General features: G+C 38.5%; 1 protein-coding gene across 1 annotated transcript; it reads left to right on the forward strand.

Moving 5' to 3' along the window:
* Positions 1 to 592: 592 nt before the first annotated feature.
* On the forward strand, positions 593 to 24084 carry LOC104154476 (ubiquitin carboxyl-terminal hydrolase 24; the record flags this gene model as incomplete). The annotated part of the gene is made up of 36 exons (XM_009696130.1): positions 593 to 742; positions 1485 to 1616; positions 2146 to 2257; positions 2511 to 2587; positions 3466 to 3606; positions 3761 to 3814; positions 4009 to 4124; positions 4795 to 4861; positions 5033 to 5143; positions 5547 to 5645; positions 5725 to 5895; positions 6535 to 6620; positions 6769 to 6862; positions 7424 to 7579; positions 9911 to 10008; positions 10779 to 10874; positions 11030 to 11258; positions 12209 to 12368; positions 12668 to 12823; positions 13397 to 13467; positions 14229 to 14389; positions 15242 to 15303; positions 15659 to 15850; positions 16154 to 16271; positions 17567 to 17711; positions 18165 to 18284; positions 18576 to 18701; positions 18917 to 19015; positions 19224 to 19306; positions 19510 to 19651; positions 20063 to 20182; positions 20588 to 20808; positions 21235 to 21359; positions 22023 to 22164; positions 22521 to 22671; positions 23989 to 24084. Coding segments are annotated over 36 exons (4479 nt in total), but the record flags the coding sequence as incomplete, so codon positions are not given.
* Between the last annotated feature and the right edge of the window lie 233 nt (positions 24085 to 24317).

The raw sequence follows: 24317 nt of genomic DNA on the forward strand, positions 1-24317 counted from the left end.
GGGGGGGTGGGGGGTGGGGGGGAATACCCAAACCAAAACAAAAAACCCCCACTTTGACAAGTACGATTTAGTGATGTAGCATAAACTGTTCAAGTACAGATGCTGTGTTGTGTGCCGTCGATTTTTGCATGTGCATGTATATGTACATATAAATCTGTTTGCTGTGTCAGGACTAACTTATTTTATTCTCAGCTGTTTGTAGAATAATTAACTGTGTTAAGAAATGAACAATGGCTAATGTTTAGACCAGCTGCTTTGTAATTGAATTGACATTGACTCTTGGAAAACAGACTAAAATCCAGCAAGTCACATGTGTTACACAGTGGCTGAGTGGAGGTATGGGACTTCGTTTGCAATCTGCAGCACATGTATTTCAGCACATGCTGAAAACATTAATGTCAGGGGATTTTGGATGCTTGGAAGAGGTATAGCTGACTCTGGTGAGGGGGGAACATTACTCCTTCCCATAAGAGACATGTCTGTAGGAGAGCAGACTGCTGTGTGCATGTGCCTGTTTCTGTATTTTCTTTAAAACCTCTTTTCTCAATGTTGTTGGTTTTTTGTTTGTTGTGTTTTGGTTTTTTTTGCCAAGAGCATTATTCAAGATTTAAAGAAAAACTTTGAAATAGTGAAGTTGGTGACGGGAAGCTTAATATCTTGCCACCGTTTGGCTGCATCTGTGGCAGGTCCAGGAGGGCTTGTTGGAGCAACATTAGTGGATGGCCGATACACTTACCGGGAGGTACTGAACCCTGAACTTCTTACTACCTTAGGTTTTTGAAAACATGACGTAGTGTATCAAGTTCCGTAAGATTAGGTGATGTTTCATTTTTTGGTATTCACTGGTATGTATGTGCTCTCTGGTGAATAATTACGCTAATTTTTATTTATAGTTCTGACACTTCTATTAGGGCTTGTTGCAGCCTCGTTTTTATGTTATAGAGCAAGGGTGGGCAAACATCACAATCTACAAGTTTCTTAGCAGAGTCTTTAACTGGTCGAGAGCTAAATCTCCCCACCCCAGGCCCTCCTGTCTCCAAGCTTGTGCAGCTTCCAGCTTCTCCACCAGCTCCAGTTCAACTACCCTTGTAGACACTATACCTTTGAATTTGATGTCAAGTTCTTGAAACCTGAAGCAGATTTGTTAGCTAGGACATGGAAGCCACACACACAGATAACTTGTAATGGTTTGTTGCTATGGTTTTGATAATTGTTTTTTTCCACACTTGTTATGACTTAAGAAAGTAATAACAAATCCAAAGGGACTTCAATGTTGCTTTTTAGAAAGGTAATCAAAAAGAAGTAGTGTTAAAAATTGTAGAAAATAGAAATAAATCTCCCAGCAGAAACAATTTTTGTTTACCAGGCTTTGCAAAGTGTACTGTTACTTGACAATTAAGTTTGCAAAAAATAAAAAGAATGCTCAGAGTTCTTGTTTCAGAAAGAAAAGTCTTAAGCTTGAGTTTTTGTTTCCTCTTTCTCAGTATTTGGAGGCACATCTAAAATTTTTGGCATTTTTTCTGCAAGAAGCCACCCTTTATTTGGGCTGGAATCGTGCCAGGGAGATCTGGGAATGCCTTGTAACTGGCCAGGATGTTTGTGAGTTAGATCGAGAGGTAAGAAAAACTTGAAAAGTTGGTGTCTGTGATTGCAGAGTGAATCTTGGTGAAGCATGAATAGCACGTGTGTTTGTTGAGACATGTGAAACGTAAGTAGCAAACACAAACTAATAGTGCATTTATATGCTTTTTGTAAGCTAATGGAGCCACTGTTAAATGTTCAATTACGACTAGGATGTTCTTTTAACATTAAAATTGGCTGAAGGAGGAATGTTGGCCGGGAGATTAGTTACAGGTTTATGGATGCTGATTTGAAAAGAGGTACGTGCAAGTTTGCAGAGTCATAAAAGAGACATTCAGCATTATTTGAGGGAAAGATGGCTATGAAGACAAAGTACTCTAATGCTGCAATACAGCCTGTATAATATGTGAGGTTACTAGGAGACTAGATTTTGAACCTCTTACTGTAGATAAAACTTCTGTAAGATGAGTTACTGCAGTATCTGACATAGCTTGCCAATGCTGTATAAAACTAAAATATTTGCCATGACAATAGGGTAAAAATACATCTGCCTTTCATTCACAGATGTGCTTTGAGTGGTTTACAAAAGGACAGCATGATCTAGAGAGTGATGTACAGCAACAGCTCTTCAAAGAGAAGATTCTTAAACTGGAGTCATATGAAATTACTATGAATGGTAAGAAAATGCCTTGGGTCAACAGATTTGTTTTTGAAATATATGCTAGAAATTTGCTTCCTAAGTCTTCAAATTAAATATCTAAACAGTTCTGTAAATCAGTATAATAAAGGGATCTTTTTCTATCATTTTGAGTTTTAATAGTTGTAGAGGGAAAAGGTCATCTTCTGTATTTGATATCTTCATTTTTTCAAAAAAGCATAGAAACTTAGCCTGACCTGAATAAAAAGCTTACACCTTTTTTCACTTTCAGGTTTTAGTTTATTTAAGACTTTCTTTGAAAATGTGAACCTGTGTGACCATCGACTAAAGAGGCAAGGAACTCAATTGGTGAGTGTTCTCGCAAGTTTATTCTTGTATATTTGGGGATAGGAGGAGGTGAGACAAGGATTCTTTCGCAGATGTTTGGCATGATCCTGTTTATGTTAAGATGCCAATTGTCCTTCTAGCATTAACACTGTTAAATTCTGAAACTAAAACTCCAGAATTACGACAGTTAAAATTCAGCAATTAGTATCTGGAAGCTGGTATGTAGCTTCTAAACCTTTGTGGGAGGAATGAGTGGACTACTTATTTATTAATAGTCATGAATTGTGGTATGCATTTTTTGCTTCTCCCTGGCAGGGAAAATTTGCTTGGGTTTTGGGTTTTTGGTTTTTTTTCCTTCTTTAGAAGAGATTTAAGCTTATTATATTCAAATTCTAACCTACAACAATTTTTAACTCTGTGATCCTTCAACATTTTTGTTAAATTAATGGTTATATGTTAAGTAGTTTTCCATAGGCATTTTAGATCTTTATCACAGAGAGTTAACTTACTTCAGATGCATAATTTTTTGCCAAGTATCATAGTAGATTTTGTGATGGTTTATTGTATGGTAACTACCGTGTTGACCTTTGTGAAATAAATTCCATTCCCAAATAAATTTCTCTATGCTTTTGAAGTTTTTAATTTTTCAGTTGGCTTGACTGAGAGTGTTCTTTGGAACTTGTTTATCCACCTGTAAACAAATTATTTTTTTCTAGTATAAATATACAAATCTGCAGCTATTGCTTTCATTTTGCACTGTGCTAAAGCTTGGCAGCATATTGGAAAAGAAAATTTTTAAGATTCAGTCAAAAGATGCTTTTCCAGCAGGTGGATGACTCTTTTGTTCCTGTGATTACGTAAGAAATCCAGTCCATTTACTGTTGTTCTTTCCTGTGTAGAGTGTAGAAAAACTGGAATTAATAGGAATGGATTTCATTTGGAAGATTGCAATGGAGTCACCTGATGAAGAAATTGCCAATGAAGCTATTCAATTGATAATAAATTATAGCTATATTAATCTAACTCCTAGATTGAAAAAGGTAGGCAAGTATTTATACATGAAAGGGCTTTGACATTCATAGAGCCTTGATACTCTGCATGTTAAAATGTGTCATTTGTTGGGTTCTGTTGGTTCATGAGTAATTTCCATTATTTTGGTTTAAGTTCTAATTCATTTGCATATTTTATCTTTAGGATTCAGTATCACTACACAAGAAATTCATTGCTGATTGCTACACACGATTAGAGGTAAAGGACAAATTTTAATTGTTCTTGTACCTACATCCTTTTTCAGTTTTGTATCTTAGAATTAGAATAATTGACTGCAATAATTCTATTTCAAGAAAAAATTTCTTTCCACAAATATTTCTTGTCCTCTTAGCTCTCCAGGACATACTAATTGTCCATGTAAACCAGCACTTATACTCTGCTTTGTATTCTAGGCAGCCAGCTCTGCACTTGGTGGTCCAACGTTAACACATGCTGTTACAAGAGCTACAAAAATGCTTACAGCAACTGCTATGCCTACAGTAGCAACATCAGTTCAGTCTCCTTACAGGTAAGCCTGCCTTTAAAAGAATAAATATGACAATAGACATTTGCTCCCAGCTGCTTCCCACATGATTTTGAGTGCTAATGAAAATTCTCAGTATTGGTAGCTGTATAATCTGGTGGTTTCTCAGTTGAATATTCCAATTATAATGCAATTTGAGTTCCAAAGAGACTTTGAAAAACTTGTGTTTTAAAAAACGCACAAACAAAAAAGAAATCCAAAACCCAACACCCCCCATGACCCCCCCAAAAAACCAAAACCAACCAACAGAAACAAAAAAAACCCAAACAAACACTAAAAACCCCACAGATTATTACCATTCTATTAGTCATGTAATATTTCTGGCGCAGCAGAGTTTGGTTTGGTTTTTTAATTGGGAGAGGAAAGGATGTTTTTTCATCCTCTAGCCTAACTTATGCATATCTAAATGTATGTAACTTAAATATAGGAGCGCAGGGTGGGACCTTTAGAAATGTGAGGCTGTTTTTCTGAAGCTGGCTACATCTCAAGCAGTATAACACGAGCTTCTTGGCATGTTTTCCTAGTTAGTTTCAACTGAATTAACTCCAAGTTTAAGGATTTATATTTGAAAACAGCTAATTCATGGTGGTTACCCGTGGGTGTTGAAAATTAATCTCTGAGACAACTTACTCTTGTTTTCAATGTTTATCTTTAGGTCAACTAAACTTGTAATAATTGAGAGACTGCTGCTGTTGGCAGAGCGTTACGTGATAACAATAGAGGTAAGATACGTCATTTCTTACTAGGCAAGGCTAAGAAAACAACTTCCAATGTTACTAAAAATAGTAAAAGTTATTTAAACCCATGCAACTCTAGTAACTTTATTACATACTATTATAGAAATGGCTTTCTTTTCAAGGGTGGTATTTACTATCATCCTTTTCTTCCTGTAGGACCTTTATTCTGTTCCCCGAACTATTCTACCTCACGGTGCTTCTTTCCATGGACATCTTTTAACACTTAATGTTACGTACGAGTCTACCAAAGATACCTTCACCATAGAGGTATGTGTGCACAAGTTATGTGTGTCATGCGGTGTTGATCATGTAACTACTCTTGGGTTTTTTTGATGCCTGAACTGAACAGAGTAAGCTGGTTTTAAGGACTCCAGTCGACTTGAAGACTCTCAGAATGTTAAAAGTCCATATAAGACTACTGTAATGGAAGTGTCTATGGACTAAATGTATTTTGATCATCATTCTGGGGTGGGAAAAAGAAGTTGTTTGCTTACTGTTGGTGTTGGAGCATTTCTACTGCTGTCCTACCCTGTCAGTCTCTTTTGTGTACAATACCTTTACCACCCTATGCAGAGAAGCAGGAAGAATTTAATGGAAGATTTTTCTTTTTTTCTCTTGGAATTTACTGCTTGAGCAGATGTTACTGAACCAGTGTCGTTTAATTTTACAGGCTCATAGCAATGAAACTGTAGGGAGCATCAGGTGGAAGATAGCAAAGATGTTGAATTCGCCTGTGGATAATATACAGATATTTGCCAATGACAGCCTGGTATGTTAACTACAAAGAATTCTTGTTCTTTATGCAATTGAGTCTCTTCCAGAACCAAATGATAAATATTTTCTTGCAGCTAACCGTAAACAAAGATCAGAAGCTACTCCACCAACTGGGCTTCTCTGATGAACAAGTCCTTACCGTAAAAACATCAGGAAGTGGGACTCCATCGGGGAGCTCTGCAGATTCCTCAACCGGTTCCAGCAACAGTGGCAATGTATTTAGTTCATCCTATGCAATGGAACAGGTACAGCATAATAGCCTGAAACCTTTCCTCAGATTTTTGCTGGAGGGAGGATAGTTGGGGGAGACACAGCTGGGGTTGAAGAGGTACAGTAAAATGAGCTGTTCACATCAGTTTGAGTATCCAGTCTTTAGTCATCTAGTTTTGCTTTCAAACTGAGATTTAAACGAAGCATTTAAATACACAATTGCCTTATGCATGCAGATTGGACTTTATAATATGTATTCTGTCACCTGTTGTAACCTGCTTGGTGTTTATTAATCTCTACAGGGTCTTTTAAACAAACAAGACCCATATGATTTAACTTTGAGACACTGTATTTGTTGGGGGGAGAAATTTCCAGATTTCCACTATTAATAAAGCTGCAGAATGAAAATAAACTAAGAAGCATCGACTAGTGTGTTCAGACCACTCCTGGTCTGCTTTGTATGTCAAGCCTAACTAACAGTTGACTTCAAAAATTGATTGTTAAAAGGGAAATGGGGTAATGTAAAAATGCAAATGTTGTCTCAGTCTAGAAAGTAGCTGGGATTGCTGCAGGCCAGGTTGGCATCTGGGTAAGTTGCCTCAGTGAAGAGCTCTCTTAAATTACTTCCAACAGAGAGGGGAGAAAAGACTTTTGTATTTCTGCTTAATTCTCAGGAGAAATCCCTTCCTGGAGTAGTCATGGCTCTCGTGTGTAATGTGTTTGATATGCTTTACCAGCTTGCCAATCTAGAGGAGCCAAGGTAAGCAAGCTAAATGGTTATTAAATACTAAAGAAATGCTCACACTGCAAAGTTTGGATAGCTACATATTTCACAGTGTGTAGGCATCCACCAGGCCGCAGTGTGACTGAGCCCCATTTTGCAAAAGTAACTTGTGATAACTTTTCAGGATAACACTGCGAGTAAGGAAACTTCTGCTCTTGATTCCCACCGACCCAGCTATTCAGGAGGCTCTTGATCAGCTTGATTCCCTGGGCAGGAAGGTATGGATTAAACAGTAACTAATCTTGGTGAGCATAACAAAAAGGATTTTACTACCAAGTTTCTTAAATTCCCAGTCAGGTTATAATCTGTGAAGAGTTTGAAACTGTACTGCAAAATAATGCCTGTGTTAAGGATTATTGACTTATTTGAAAGCTGGAGAGGGACTTTTTACAAGGGCATGGAGTGATAGGACACGGGCAATGTCTTTAAACTGAACGAGGGTAGATTTAGGTAAGATATAAGGAGGAAATTCTTCACCATGAGGGTGGTGAGGCAGTGGAACAGGTTGCCCAGAGAAGCTGTGGATACCTCATCCCTGGAAGTGTTCAAGGCCAGGTTGGATGGGGCTTCGAGCAACCTGATCTAGTGGAATGTGTCCCTGCCTATGACAGGGAGGTTGGAACTAGATGATCTTTAAGGTCCCATCCAACCCAAACCATTCTGTGATTCCAAGGAGCTGGAGGTGAGAGGGTTATTACAGGGAGTATAGGAAATGTACTGCCAGTTACAACAAAATGCAGTGGTCTCAAAATATTTCTTCTCTGGCTTTTTCCTCCTAGAAAACACTGCTATCAGAATCAAGTTCTCAGTCTTCAAAATCACCATCCTTGTCTTCAAAACACCAACATCAGCCCAGTGCTAGTTCAATACTAGAGAGTCTTTTCAGATCTTTTGCTCCAGGCATGTCAACCTTCAGAGTGCTCTACAATTTAGAGGTAAGAAAACAAATGTACTATTTTCTACTTGTGTTTCTGAGCACTAAAGTTTAAGTAGTTCAGAGTTTATTGGGCAGGAGTCCACCATGACAGGGTCATTATGCAAAATGCGAGTGTCATGTCATAGTCTGCTTTTATGTATGTGATAAACTCTACACGGAACGAAAGGGTTGAAAAGTTCCCCTTTAGAGACTTCACTGTGAAACCAGGCCCCTCTTCCTGCGATTTGCAAGGTGGAACAAGTGTTCTGAAGTAAGTGGAGAGGAGCAAAGAAACATCAAAGTCCTTACTGTTTAGATAAAATTCCTGCTTGAATCTCCAGAAAATCTTGAGTATGTGATTTTTAGTATATAAATAAAAAGAAGTAGTTGACTCTTAAAAATCAATTGGAGCTGTTGTTTAGTTTGATTGGTTTTGCTCAGTTCAGTTTGAAAGAAAAAAAAAATGCTAACTTCCCTTCTGTATAAGTCTACTGTATTCTGTCTGTAGAGGCTAAGGAGGAATATTTTTGAGAAGCATTCAACTGTGAAGAATTTTCACTGTTCGAATGTGCAAGGCTTTTACCCAGAAGCTTCTGTCCTGTTTTAGCTGTGCATGTAAAGCAAGTGGAATACCTACAATATTTTTTTTACCCCTAAGTATTCTTCTGAGTAGGTTCTTTAGCCGAAACACTGGATTGGACCCTGAAAAAAGATTCTTTTCAAGTGTTCAGTGCATGGATTTTGAGGAGTATAAGAGAGTTCAGCTGGTGTCATTAGGACAATGCAATCTGCATGCCCTAGGAAGCTGGACTGTTTCTAGTTCTACTCAAAGGTCCTCCTATTTGTAAGGATCCATTACCAATATGGTTTGAACAACTTGAAGTTGGAGGACTGGTTGGCAGCAGCTTCAAAAACAGTGGACGAAGTTACTCTCTTTCATTCCCGGTGTGTACCAAGATTACTGTAGGAATTTGCTTGTAGTTGCTTTCCTTTGAGTTTCTGCAGTCTAATGTTAGCTCTTCATCTTCCTACGCTGTCATCGCACTGCAACGCTGGGATTCCCCCCTTTTCTGTACAGCTGGAATGAAAGATACTCGATGATGTCTTTGAAATATGTTGGCAAGTTCTACAACTGAAAGCAAATGGTTTAGGATATCACAGCAAGGGTATCTTGTTGAACTGGCAGGTTATATTACAGTATGATGAGACAGTTATCTGCTGCTTCTATGCCAGAGAAAATAATAAAAGCAAGTAATAAATTGCTTACTTTTCTGGCAAGGGATAAGAAGTAATAAATTGGATTAGATGTGTAGATTATATGAGTGGACTCAAGTCCAGTCAAGCCAATTGGAGGATGATTTCTGTCAGGAAAAGGATGGTGTGCTTTTTTTATCCCCTCAGCTGGTGATCCATAGAAAATATGGGAACCAGTCTGAAATGCTTTCTGAAAAAATGTGCACAGGAAATTTACAGAGTATATGAAAGAGATGAAAATGAAATGTTGCAGATGTTCAGGGTTATATTATGCAGTGTTGTGATAAGATTTCATGCCTGGTACTCTGTAAACAATTCTTCTGACCTCTGAACCTGGAAAAGATGTATTTTGTTTTCCCACATGGAACATTGTTGGCTGTACATGCCAAAGAGACTTTACAAGAAAGTAAAAAACCCCTGGGGGGGGGTTCTGGGGTTTTGGGAGGGACTGGGGTTTTTTGTTTGTTTGGGTTTGTTTTGTTTTGTTTCTTTATGTAAAATGAAGTGAAATTTATTATAAATGTACATGAGATCTGTCCCACAGAGACTGCAGACTTCCTTATGGCCACGTATCTAAGCATAATTCCACTCTGAAGTTTTGTGCTGACTTAAAACAGGAAGGATAATGCAATGGTGATGTTCATAAGGCCTGTAGAATTGCCTGGACCATCTTCTACAAAAAACCTCAATAATAGCAATATGGTTATGTTTCAGAAGGCATGAATCAATAAGTAGTGTGTTTTATGGGATACTGTCAACTGAAAATCTAGATGGGAGAAGGATTTGGGCTCTTAAGGAGCACCAACTGAGCCTGAAGACAGCATTTCACATGCTAGAGTGTGTACTTTATGCTTTCCCTTGACAAGTAAACTGCAATGAGAAAAAAATGCCCTTTGATACAAAATAAATATCTATACTAGCCATAGTTGTCCTGAATATTTTTTTATGTGATTTCACTGAGTACAGCTTTGCATAAGTGTATTGTTAATTGCTTCATTTGTAGTGGGGTTTTTTTCTGTTCCACTTTTAACCTTCAGCAGATAAAGAATAGTAAGGGAGGGCGGTGTATGCATGCTTATTTATTCATTTATTTTAGGTACTGAGCTCCAAGCTGATGCCAACCGCAGATGATGAAATGGCCAGAAACTGTGCCAAGTCTTTCTGTGAAAACTTCCTCAGAGCAGGAGGTTTGAGGTTAGATTTCAAAATCTTGACTCAATTTATAACACTTCATTTAGTTAGCACTTCTACGCGGATTCCGATTTCCACACTGTAGCATACTAGTACACCTGTCAGCATCTTTTACAGAGAAAAATAAATCCACCCAAAGCTGTTTTTTCATTGTCTGGTGTCTGATAAGGTACTGTAGCTACCATAGTAATGTAACAGAGTACGTGTTGTTAAGTCCCAAAAATAAAGCTAGGCACAGATAAGCTTGTGAATTGTAGCGTTTACTAAGGCAGCTGATATTTGGATAGTTAGCATTGAAGTGTTTCAGTGCAAATTTGCCAGAGTGTATGTTACACTGTCGTGCATAGATACCAGTGGACATCTTAAGCAGTCAAAGCATAGATGCTGCAGTGGGAAGCAAATCAAATTTTACAGTCTCCAAAATTCAGACCCTTCAGATATGAGTTGAAGCACAGTGTAAGTGGTTTGGAAGACCTGGCAATATTGCTTGTGCTTGTATCATGTTTACCAAGTATATGTTGCTCTTAGTAGTTCTATCAATCCACCACCCCATAGGCCTTGAAGCGTTTTCCAGCAGGAACAAAAACCTTCCACCTGTAGCTGTAGGAGGAGAAAATGGTGGTGTTAGTCTCCAAAGATGCCAGTTTGGCAGTTTTGACTGATACTCAGCTGAATTAATAGGAGGAGGGAAAGGACAGAAAGAAATTATTTGAGGCTCTCTCCTAATGTAAAACATTTTCAAACAGAGTCTGTCTTATTTATTTGTTTTTAAGTTTGGTGGTGAATGTGATGCAGAGAGATTCCATCCCATCAGAAGTAGACTATGAAACAAGGCAGGGAGTCTATTCCATTTGCCTGCAACTTGCAAGGTATGTAATTGCCTTTCATTAGAGCAAGTGCTGCTTTCTCGGCTTTTAGAGTGCAACTTATAATATTTAAGGTTAATTGGTACTTTGAGTTCTGTTTCATTCACTTGCTGTGAACATTCAAAAATAAGCCTGACGTTTTTGCTCTGTGAATGTAGGTTCTTGCTTGTTGGCCAGACAATGCCTACCTTACTGGATGAGGATTTCATTAAAGATGGGGTAGAAGCATTGTCCTCACGCCCCTTCCGTAATGTCAGCCGACAAGCAAGTAGGCAGATGTCCATTTGTGGAACACCTGAGAAGTCATCCTACCGACAGCTCTCTGTGTCTGATAGATCCTCCATTAGGGTAGAAGAAATCATACCAGCAGCAAGAGTTGCCATACAAGTAAGGAAGTGTTTGATGATTTGTGGTGATGTAGCAGTGTCATCTCCAATGACAGCTGTATAAATCCTGGATTTTTAATCAAAAGTCTTCCTTTTATACAGATTTTTGCCCAGGCTCCATTTAAAAGCCTCTGAAAATCCTGAGCATCAGTCTCTCTTCCCAATCTTGATCTGAATTTTAACAGTCTCAGAAATTATTTTGGCGGTACAAAGGGAAGCAGTACCCCAAAAGTGCTTACCAGAAATAGATCTACATGGAAGTCTTCCTTGTGATTTATTTTCAGTCATGCTTAACTGTAAGATTGTATTCTTGTTAATCTTCTGTGAATAGAAAGGAGAAGGTTCCTGCTTGGACTTGTGGCTCATAGTCCACACTCCTTTGCATTAGAAATTTGGGGCAAGTTTTTTGTTTCAAATAGCTCATTAAAAATTAAATTTGCTTGATGGTACCCTGGGGGAAAAGGAAATTTTTATTTTCAATACTTTAAGAGAATGCTATTTTCCCCTTTATAGGCATGTCAGTGTAATTAATCTGAGACTGGCTGTTTACTAAAACAAGCTAATCTGACAAGAACTGAACTCATTTGAAAGTTGAGTTCAGTTGAAAGAAACTTGACAGTTAATGTAACGAGTGTGTTATGTTAGGTTCTTGGGCAGTGCTTCCAAAATGGATCACTATGATTGAAATCAGCATGCCTAACTCCAGATAGGTGAAAAGGGTATGTACCCTAGTAGAGACTTTAAAACCGAACTACTTCCTATTAAGAGAACAGTTCTAATCTCTCTGTGGGAACAAAAAGGCTCTGATATCCTTGAGCCTGCTTAGAGAAGAGAGGAAAACAAACCCAAATGTCAATTTGATGTGATCCAGAAGATACATTCCTCTTATCCCTTTGATTAACAAAGGCTGTTAAATATCGCAGAAGTAAATACTGTTTCTTGTTCCTTCAGACTATGGAGGTGAATGATTTCACTTCCACGGTGGCTTGCTTCATGCGACTCTCTTGGGCTGCTGCTGCAGGACGACTGGACCTCGTGGGAAGCAGTCAGCCGATAAAAGAGAGCAACACTTTATTTCCTGCTGGGATTCGAAACAGACTTAGCAGCTCAGGTAGGTTAACTGTGTCTCTAAACCAATCTAAAGAAAGCATTTGGTTTATTCTTAATTGAACACTTTCAAAGCTTGAAGCTGAATTCATTGCAGTTAGACTCAATGATCCTCTTGGGTCTCTTCCAACTCAGGATATTATGTGATTGAATTACACAAAACTGAGCAACATGCTGTACATTCATGTGGCATTTGGAGATGTAGCATATGGAGAAGGTTTTTAAATTGCAGAGAACTGACCAGAATCTGAAAACGTCTGAAAGTTGTAATGGATTACAGCACTTGTTTATGTCTTAATGCAGGAAGTAATTGCAGTTCAGGAAGCGAAGGAGAGCCAACTGCGCTGCACGCTGGTATCTGTGTGAGACAGCAGTCTGTATCTACCAAAGATGCTCTGATTGCTGGAGAAGCCTTGTCTCTCTTAGTAACCTGCCTTCAGCTACGCAGTCAGCAACTAGGTATGAAATAAAATCAGATTACTCACTGTTTGGAATATGAATAAGGTGGGGGAAGGCTTTTGGAGACAGCCGAGTACAAAAAAAATAATGAGAAACTTCTAGCTTTGTAAACTGAGACAGCTCAAGCTAAAACCACAAAATTTCATTAAAAAATAGAGGTTTTTTTGCAGGACTGAAGAACAGGTGGCATGAAACAAGGCATGCAGTGCTGTGCCTTAATGAAATGTTTTGGGAAAGCTGACTTACTGCCAGTATATAAATATTTGCACTGGCTTTGAAGTATGTAAATCTGTAAGTGCTGCTGTTTGCACAACTAGTGTTTAGTATTAGAACCTTTCTGTACGGGAAGTGTAAACATTGGTGGTGGTGGAAGGTGAAGGAAAATGCTGGTTTAATGTGGTGCCAGTCTCCGGTGAGGGAAAGAAGTGGAGAAATATGCAAATAGCCGTTACTGCTTTTCAGTGTTGTTGGGGGGATGTCCGCTAGGTCCTATGGTATTTTAATGCAAGACTAGAACTGACTTATTTTAAATTATTATTTTGAAAAAGATAGCCTGCTACTCTTCTGTTCTAGGATCTTTTTACAATTTGCCTTGTGTTGCTGATTTCATCATTGACATACTGCTTGGATCACCAAGTGCTGAGGTGAGAGTCTTTCTCTGGAAACTTCTTATGTTACACTTCTGAAATGTGTACACTTTGATCATTTAATATGGTCTGATAAAATTGTTCATTACAACTATTCCCACAGTTTTTTGTATTTGAATGAATAACCTTCATAGAATTGTTAGTAATTCCAGTACCTAGTGATGTGTTGATAGGAAATGCTGAGATACTACATTCTTTAGGCTTGTTCAATCCATGGGGTACACAGGACTGCACTGTGGCTAGTCTAAAGGAAATAGTCATATTTTGGTGGGACAAATTCTGTAAAACCTAGTAATTTAGGGAAAGTTCCAAGTAACTTTCATCTCAAAAGATTTGTGTAAGATTTAGTGGACTCTTCTAACCTTCTGAAAAATTCTTCCAAATGTCAGAACCCTCCTGAAATTCATTCTTTCTGATTTAAGATTATTCTGGATGTTCTAAAATCTAGAGATTTTCAAGTCATGCTTACTTCATTTCCTTTCATCTCATATTTTGCGTGAAATCATTGCATCTTTTCCCCCTTATCTGAATTTATAATCTGTGTTTAATAAAGCATCAGAGCTTTTAGCTCAGGGATGAAGGTGGTTTGCTAAATCCCTATAAATAGAGAAACCCTGGCTGACAAGTGCAGAGCTCATAGTCTGGTTTACGCAAGCTTTTCAATGTCGTGTTTTTTCTGTTAGACTTCTAACAAAACAGAAGTGTATTTTTTTCAACTTTTGAGCAACTGCCAGTGTTTGACAATGACACTATTTCAGATTCGTCGTGTTGCCTGTGACCAGTTGTACACCCTTAGTCAGACAGACACATCAGCTCACCCAGACGTACAAAAGCCAAACCAGTTTCTCCTGAGTGTTGTTCTTGGTGCTCAGCTGCCCCTTTGGTCACCAACCAGCATCATGAGAGGAATCAACCAGAGGTAAGTCAGATACGTGTTTATTGAGGAAGCAAATCTATCACATTTTTAAATGAGTAGCACTGTGGAAACTCTGAGGTACAGGGGATTAGGACTTTGCAAATCTGTCAAAAGTAGACATCCCTGTCATGCCCCGGATAGTTTTGGAAGTATGTGAATTGAAAGGAAATAAAGCTGAATTTTCAAGGTACAACTCTTCCTCTTATAGTTCAGCTTATTTGAGTTCCCATTGGGGAGGTGGCAATTGCTCAATGGGCCTGCTCTTTCTAGGATGTGGTCATGGCAGTCTCAGAACCAATCTGGAATCCTGCATGAGGCATAGAAACAATGGGATGTATGAAACTAACGTTGAATTTATTTGATAGTATTGCATAGATCCAGATCAGAAACCAATCCTAAAGGCTGCAGCCCTTTCAGTGATGTCTGGACCCATGACTTACCTGATTTCTTGTTGCTTTTACACCTGTAAAGAATGTAGGACTGTCTGTCCTGTTAACTTGTCCCTGACTGGCCAAAGGTTATTGAATTTAACAGTAACTTTAAACAGCAATTTCTAGAAGAATTTGAATAGAGGAGTAACTGAGAAGTTAAAACATGTTGTTTTATTGTCATCTGATAATAATTAAAATTGTTAAGAGGTGAAGGAAGAAAGCAGGATTAAATGTTACTAATAACATTCAGAAGTAGCTGTTGGGAAGGAATTTGGTTTAAAGCTGCAGCGTGTGCATGCAGAAGCATACTTAGCTACACTGTTTTGGGTTAGATGGACAGAGGACACAGGCCTTAAAGGCAGCTGCTTAGAAAAAAGTTTCTGATTTTTAGATTAAACCTTTCTTCTGTTTTTACCTGTTTCAGACTTTTGTCCCAGTGTACAGAATATTTTGACCTGAGATGTCAGTTACTGGATGACCTCACGTGTAAGTATGTACAGGCACACATGTCATTCTGATTGCAGCTTCCAAGCATGTCTTCCTTCTGTAGCCAAGATGTAGAATTGCCTTCACAGAGGGGTTACTACACCGTGAACTCGATGTGACCTGCCAGTATGCCAGTTGTCCTGTGTTAATGCCTGGCATGGACTGTTCTTGGCGTTGAGTAACAGCAAGGCAGCTCACTCCTTTTGGAAAGTGAACTGAGTTCCTTTGTGGAAGGTATACTTTGTACACATTGTGGGGTAAACTACACGGTTACCAAAATGTTTGAAATTCTTTGTATTTGTATTCTACATTTATAGAGCTGTTAATTTTTCTAGGTTTTCCTGTTCTCTTGCAGCATCAGAAATGGAACAGCTAAAGATAAGCCCAGCTGCCATGTTAGAAGATGAGATCACCTGGCTAGACAATTTTGAACCCAACCGCACAGCTGAGTGTGAGACCAGTGAAGCTGATAACATCCTGTTAGCAGGACACTTGAGGCTCATCAAGACTCTCCTTTCACTTTGTGGGGCAGAGAAGGAAATGGTTGGTAAGTATTACTTTTTACCCTAGAGTGACTAGACAAGTGTGAATTCTGCATAGCACTAACAGATGACTTGATCAGTAAACAGTACGTGTGAAGACATTATAATACATCAGTAGGAGTGATACAGAGCTATAAGGAGTAATTTTGGCAGTACCTTTGTTGTACCTCTGACATTTGATAAAATATTTGGACATGTTTTTTGTTGATACGGTGCTGTTAAGAGATTTCATTGTTATAGAACACCTTTTGACATTTGCAGTGATAATGTTAAGTATTAAGCAGTAGATGTGGATTACTGTGTTACAGGTTCATCTTTGATTAAGCCGTTGTTGGATGATTTTCTCTTCAGAGCATCCAGGATTATTCTGAATAGCCATTCTCCAGCAGGCAGTGCTGCAATCAGTCAACAAGATTTTCATCCAAAGTAAAAATTGTTTTGTTTTGTTTTTATATCGGGTTTTGTCCTAGATCTCACAAATGCAAATGGCACACTGGGACTGGAACATTTCTCCAGTTCTCTACATTTCCTACCTAAGTATCCAAATAGCACTTTTGTAAGTTTTTGTGTGACCTAAAATCTTTGCTTTTCTGTACCTCCAAGGTCTGTGCTTTGTTTGTTAAATCAATGATGAACTGCAAGCACAACTGAGTGCTGCTCTCGTGGGTCCAAAGAGTACTCATTTAGGTCATCATTGCTTGCAAAGTTGGCTAAATTTGAGCACAAGCAAGAAACTAACTTTCCTAGCCCCTTGTAAATGAGAATGTCAAAAGTTCCACTATTTTCTTTTCCCTTTCAAAAGAACTGCGTCTCCTTGCACCTGAGATAGCTGATAATAACCCAGAATATATCAAATGGGGAGAAAAGAGTGGGTTTTCTCTTTCCTGTCACGCCTGCCTTCTGTTACTGCCATACAATATCTGAAGGGGTGGGTAGACGAGCTTGTGTGGAGTTTTGTGCTGCTGCAGCTGGATTGCTTACATTACTCTGACTAGTTGGTGTTAGAGTTGGATTGGGCATCTCCTTGCTGCCTTTCCACAAACCATAAAGAAGGTTCCAGCGGAGCATTTAGCAATCCCTGAACTGAATGGACTTGCTGCACCTTAGTCTTTTGCTCCAGGTTTGCTCCACTGCAGTTCATCTCAAGCATGCTCTTTTGTTTGCTTCAAGTAAATAAAGCCTTTTCTTTGGCCTTTAGAAGAAAGGGCTAGTGTGTTTGATCCACTAAAAATTGCCAAGTATAAGTGTTTTGTGCTGGTCTAGCACAGCTTAAGTGTAAGGTCATCTCTTGTAGTGAGTAAGTTACCTGGTCTAGCTCTTTCCAAGCTTATCTCCCTGTAAATAAGTCATTATGTCTCCATCAGTGTTACAGTGATAGAGGGTGTCTTGTCTGTTTGTCCTCAGACATACAACCAATTCTGTGTCTTCTTTTCAGGGCACCTACTTTTCCTTGCTACTGAATGTTAACAGGTGTCTCCATGTCAGTAAGGGAGGCTTATTGAAAGCAGTGTTCCTAGTGCTGCACTTCTGAGTTGATTCTTCCCCATTCCCCTTCCCCAAGAAAGAAAAAATAGCACTCTGTGGTCTCTCAGGAATGTTTTATCATTTAAAGTGTTCCTTTTGAACATTAATTGTCACTTGTTCTGAGTAATATGGCTTTCTGGAACTAGAAATAATTGAGTCATCTACAAAATAGATTTCAAATGTGGTTTTCTTTTTAGGTGCAGTACAGCAGATAGTCGATTAGCTGCGTATGAAGTGTTAGTAATGCTGGCTGACAGCTCACCTTCCAATCTCCAGCTTATTACAAAAGAGCTGCTTTCTATGCATCACCAGTGTGACCCTGCACTTACCAAGGAGTTTGATGTAAGCAAGAAGCCTTTTTTGATTTGTATTAGCGTGGCTTGGAGTACTGTGTATGATCTACTTAACTGCTCTATTCATGAAATTTCCATGGTCTTCAATTTAAAATGACAAAAGGCAGATAAGAGTGAATGCAGACCTGTTTGATCTTCCTCAGAAGCAAATACACCAGTGAGTCTTTGTCAGTTATCATCTGGATAAGAAAGAGCTATTTCCTAAATGTCACCAATTTTATTTAGATACATTTTAGGCCATTTTAAACAGTTTTGTGCAAAGTGTTAAAGATCTAAATGACCAAATATAGCGTTCTTGCAAGCTTCCAGAATTTATATTCCTGGTCTTCCGTTAAATTGCTCTTAACAGCTCATGTAACAGTGATTATAAAAGCCATAGTATGTTGTTGGAGTCTCAGGCTTTTAGAACTTACTGGGACAAAAAATGTGTTTGTCATTCTAGTATCTTCCACCAGTGGATAGTCGCTCTGTTTCAGGATTTGTGGGACTGAAGAATGGTGGTGCTACTTGTTACATGAACGCCGTCTTCCAGCAGCTATATATGCAGCCTGGTCTCCCAGAGGTAATTGGCTCAACATCGAGTAAAGTCCTCTTGTTGGAATTACTGTCACCTGAAGTGCAAGTTTATCTTAGCACTATTTGTAAATGAATTGTTGTTTGTTTAAAAAAAAAAAAACAACACAACCCAAACAAACAAAAAAAAAACCCAAACCTGTGTATGTATGTGTGTGTGCGTAAATATATATACACAATAAATGTATGAATTATAAGTTGTTGTGCTGTGTGTCATGACAACTTAACAGTAATAATTTTGCCAAGAACCAATTTAATAAGGTTCTTTGTTTCCTTCCAGGCCTTGCTTTCCATTGATGATGATACAGACAATCCAGATGACAATGTGTTCTATCAGGTTCAATCTCTTTTTGGTCATTTGATGGAAAGCAAGCTACAGTATTATGTACCTGAGAATTTTTGGAAGGTATTACGTCTTTTTGTTTAGAATGTATAGCTTTCCTACTTAACAAGTAATCATTTATTCAGCCTTTTCTCATTACAGAATTTCTAGAGAAAAAGTACATTCTACTTCAAAAAGTCAAAATGTGTAAAAATAACAAATTTCCTTTTAAAAAAAATCACTTTAGTGATACATCTATGGAGCAACCACATTTTTATATATATTTATACTTTATATAGATTTTCAAGATGTGGAATAAGGAACTTTATGTTAGAGAGCAACAGGATGCTTATGAGTTCTTCACCAGTCTTATAGATCAAATGGATGAGTACCTCAAGGTAAAAACCTCAGGGATTTCTTTCCTTGTTTATATGCATCTCCTTGGTACCTTCTCTCTCTTTCTTTGTTCTTCAGAAAAGAATGCAGAGAGCCATTCGGCTTATTTTATTACCTACACAGTATTCAGAAGTTTAAAATTCCTATTACTTTCTTGGTCTTTGACTCTGCAATGTATCCAACTGATGTCTAACTTTACATCTCCAACAGAAAATAGGAAGAGACCAAATATTTAAGAATACTTTTCAAGGAATCTTCTCTGATCAGAAGATCTGCAAGGACTGTCCTCACAGGTAATGTTAAATCTAGCGCATTAGCTATCAAGTTATGTGCTCCCATAACTATTAAAATATGTAGGTCAAAATAGCACAAGAAGGTAGAGACATATGCCTTTGTGAGCATCACAGTTGTTATGGGCAAATGCAATATTCTTTCCTAAGCATGTCTTGTTAATGCAAGTTGCCAATGCCTTGACTATTTTTCTTCTTGAATTTAGGTATGAGCGCGAGGAAGCCTTCATGGCTCTCAACCTAGGTGTGACTTCATGTCAAAGTCTGGAAATATCATTGGATCAGTTTGTTAGAGGAGAAGTTCTGGAAGGAAGCAATGCGTACTACTGTGAAAAGTGCAAAGAAAAGGTACTGGTTCTTAACATGTGAAAGAAGATTCAGCTATAGCTTGATGTTTTCTTAAACATTATATGGTCATAGAAGCCATGCTTTGATACCGCTTACTCTTTCTACGTTGAAGACATAATCAAAAGGTTAAATCTATGAATCCATGCAGATTGTATTCTTCATTCCGTGTAACTTGTATTGTAGACTGAACATTTAGAGGGACAGCAGGATGGTAAAATGTCCTGTAACATATTACCCCACTGCACAAACTCTGTAATACCTGCAATAGTACCCTATCTGTACGTATTAGTCATCCTGCCTCCTGTGGCTGTATTGTACATCAATTCAAGATGACTGGAATTGTGCGTCTGTAGAATACTACAGAATGCTTGAGGTATATAGATAGAGGTAATATTCTTTTTTCTTTTTAAGAGAACTACAGTGAAGCGCACATGCATTAAAGTCTTACCTAGCCTGTTGGTGATTCACCTGATGAGATTTGGCTTTGATTGGGAGAGCGGACGTTCTATTAAATATGATGAGCAAATAAGGGTAAGAAAACTCTTCTGTATGGCGTGCCCACCACCACGGTGCTTCATGGAGTTGACAGTGGCGTGGACTCTCTTCCTATTCGTTGTTCCTTCTTTTCCCCACATTTTGATACAGGGACTTTGAGTACGTGATCCACTTGCAACACAGTCATGCTACAGAACATAAGTGGTTTTTTGCTTAGAGCTTTCCTTGTCTGCAACATTCTCGGGGTCCTTTCAGAAAGCAAGAGCAAAAACCTCCATAGCAGCATTTTATTTAACTTCTGTCTTAAGGATAAAAAGTTGAAGTACCATGTTTTCCTTTGGTGTTCCCAATGTGGGAAGTATTAATACAATTCTCATAAAATTACACTAAGCATGTACACAATATAATCTCTCAGTTAATCTGAAATATCTCTTCAAACAGTTTCCCTGGATGCTGAACATGGAACCTTACACTGTGTCAGGGATGGCTCGCCAGGACTCCTCCTTGGAAGTGGGGGACAACGGTAGAAACACAGATCAAGGAGGCGGAGGCTCCCCGAGGAAGAAAGTTGCCCCTACAGAAAACTATGAGCTTGTTGGTGTGATTGTTCACAGTGGCCAAGCACATGCAGGGCACTACTACTCCTTTATAAAGGACAGGAGGTAATGGCCAAGAAGATATGCATGGAGGGTTTGAGAGCGATCTAAAGACTACTTATTTTGGGACGGTGTTGTGAGCTATTCAGAGCTCTATTGGAAGCGCTTTTCCCTTTCTTAACACCCAACATTGTGAGTGTTAAGACAGTAACACAGTAATATGGGACACCATATTATAAAAGTCTCGCAATTCTTATGTACCTTGTATTGCAGTTTGAGGGCTTCCTAAGATGCTTAGTTGCAGGTGATGTGCTTCTCATTTTTAATCAAGCTTATTTTTTTTAAAATGTAACTTTGGCATTGATTGAACTAAGCTTTCTATTTACTGTCAAAACAAAATGTCATTTCTAGGGTGTTCAGGGTGGTTTGAGTTTTTACTAGACAATCAAGTAACTTTATTTCTGTTGTGTTCCTATTCTGTTTTGATCACAGGGGATGTGGAAAAGGGAAGTGGTATAAATTTAATGACACCATTGTTGAAGAATTTGATTTAACTGATGAAACCTTGGAATATGAATGTTTTGGTGGAGAGTATAGACCTAAAGTCTACGATCAATGTAAGCAGAAGTACAGATTGATTTACAGTAGCTTTATATTTCATACTGCTGCTCAGTAGAGTTAGAGCTGAGTCCATTATATCTACTTCGAGTTACTTGGTCTGATAATCCTTATAAAGCAGTTTTTTCCTAAAACCTTCTGTTCACTGAAGCACATAACAGCATGTTTACGACCTAACATTAATTGAACCGCATTCACTGTTGATCAGCACTTTGTAGACTTAGTAGCAGAGGAGATTCAAAGGTAAAATAGCACCTTGTTAAAATAGTTAATAAAGAAAAAAAAACAGAACAAAATGAAAACACCGGAACTCCCACAAACAGGCCTTATTTTAGGCTAGTGAAAATGACTGTGCATAAAACATGGTGTGGCATCATATAGTTAAACTTTTCAGTGCCTTAAAGGAATTAATTCCAAATACATTTCCACCAATATTCACTTGTTTCACAGTTCTGATAATTATATTTTTAAAATGCATATGCTTTTTGAAAAAATATTTTAGGTTTTTGTTATTTGCTAACATAGACTAATGCTTTGACCTGACAAATGACTTTATACTACCACAGTGTATATTACTTGCATACCCAGTTTCAGTTTCCTGTAGGAGTGAAAAAGGTACTAAACCTTCAAAGGCCTTCACTGAATGCCTTTTCTCCCATCAGCTAACCCTTACCCTGATGTGCGTCGGCGCTACTGGAATGCCTATATGCTGTTTTACCAGAGGGTGTCTGATCAGAACTCTCCGGTCTTACCAAAGAAAAGTCGAGTGAGTGTTGTGCGTCAAGAAGCTGAGGACCTCTCGTTGTAAGTTCCTCTTGTGTCCATGAAGGTTTCTCTTATGTTGACATCTAGATGCTATCTCCAGCACTAAGAAATGAATAGTTCTTGTTCCGACAAAGAAGTATACTGACCCTTGTGTCATTTTGGTTTTGTTTTTTAAGCTGCTTAATGAGTAGTCCTTTATTACTTCTTTAATTTTCTCTTCCATACTGCTGTCACTATTGCAGTAGGAAGTTCAAGCTGACTTACAGCCTCAAGAAGTATTTAGACTGTCATCTCAATTTGCCTTAAGATTACACTGGCTGTACTGGTATTTTAAACTTGAACTGTAGGTTTGTTATAGGATTTCATTATTCACTTTGAGCTTGTATGTATTTCAGATCTGCTCCATCTTCACCAGAAATTTCACCCCAGTCATCACCTCGACCCCATAGGCCCAACAGCGACCGCCTCTCCATCTTGACTAAGCTGGTTCGAAAAGGAGAAAAAAAGGGACTTTTTGTGGAGAAAATGCCTGTGCGGATATATCAGGTAGAGCACTCAAGGTGGCAACTAAATCGTACTCGTATGAAATTTAAGCACATAACAAGAGGAACACAGTAACTTTCAAGGTGGCCTTGAAGTAGTTCCCTTCTTGAAAGCAAAGCGAGAAAATAATTCTGGATTCTGACATTAACAAGCTGTTCAGTGATACATTATTGTAAGTTTTGCTGTCCCTTCACACAAAATTGACCCATCGTGCTTTGCTTTGAAGAAACTGCAGGCAGATTAGTTAAACATGAGATACAGCAGCAGTCAGCATGCAAGCAGGGAGAGAGAAGAGCAGAAAAGATGCTTCATCTGAAGTACACTTGAGGAGTAATGGAGACAATGGCAAATTGCAGTAATCCTCAAGTTCTTGAGTTCACGAAAATGATGAAGGGGGAGGAGAAGCAAGAGAAACCAAAACCAGCTTCAATTCTGTTCAAGTCTGTTAGCTTATGTAATACTGAATATGATCTAAAAGGGGAAAACATGGATGTTGAAGGCAACTTTGCAAGTTAGGACTGCAAATGGAGGTGTGATGGCATTGGCAGAGCAGTGACAGGACGGTAGAACCTGGATGTTGGTTAGCTGTCATAAGAGGAAGGTCTCAGTTCACAGGCCTGCAGCTCTATTCCGTACAGGAGGGGTTACAATCTTGCATGTATTTGGCTTTCTGAACACACACCATCCTGCTGATCTGCACATACACAAGAGAGCCTGCATCACATACACAGTCAGAATAAACTGCACGGGCTATGTATGACCCTCTACATGGGCTGTATCAGGGCATTAATAGTCACTTTAGGCTTTCTTGTATCTGGGGTTGTATTATCACGATGAACAGAACTTGGCTCAAATTTATTCTTTCAGCAAAATCTCATTTGAAAAAAGAGGAGCTTGGCATTTAAGTAGATTATTGTGGCTGCAGCTTGTAATTATACCATGGCTCCTTGCTTTGTACGTGTGAGTTTGCTAAGCAAGCCTTTCAGGTTTGAAGGATGTTGTCTTGGCTTTTTTATTAAAAGCAAGCAAAAAATAGAACTTACGAGCAACTTCTTCCTTTTTCTTTCCCTTAATAGCCAAATGATTAAGTCCCTCATCTGTTGTCTTGTGTTTTGTAATACCTTTGGAAGAAAATCACTGTTTTTATACAAATCTTCCAAGTCTCCTATATGTATTTTCCCCTCCGCTGAAGTAGTGATTCAGAGCATGAACAGAATAGGTCTGACACTGGTTTTTAAACACCACACATGTAAAAGATGCAATTTTACTTAGAGAAACGTACTTTGACAAAATTTTAAATCTTTTTGCCTTCTTTTACAGATGGTGAGAGATGAAAACTTGAAATTTATGAAGAACAGAGATGTATACAGTAGTGACTACTTCAGTTTTGTTCTGTCACTAGCTTCACTGAATGCTGTAAGTACCTAGATTTTAATCTTAAAGTATTCTGAATATGTTGCATAGAAAGAGCCACAGAAGGTATTTGGGTCACAAACAGGAAAACTGGAAGAGAAGGGTTGACGTGATTTTGCTTTTCCAGCTGAGCAATTCATTGTCTCTGTCATGGTTTAGCCCCAGCCAGCAACTAAGCACCACACAGCTGCTCGCTCATTCTTCCCTCCCCTCCCAGTGGGATGGGAAGGAGAATC

Source organism: Cariama cristata, unplaced genomic scaffold (genome assembly GCF_000690535.1).
Source record: "Cariama cristata isolate BGI_N322 unplaced genomic scaffold, ASM69053v1 Scaffold21792, whole genome shotgun sequence".
NCBI lineage: Eukaryota > Metazoa > Chordata > Aves > Cariamiformes > Cariamidae > Cariama > Cariama cristata.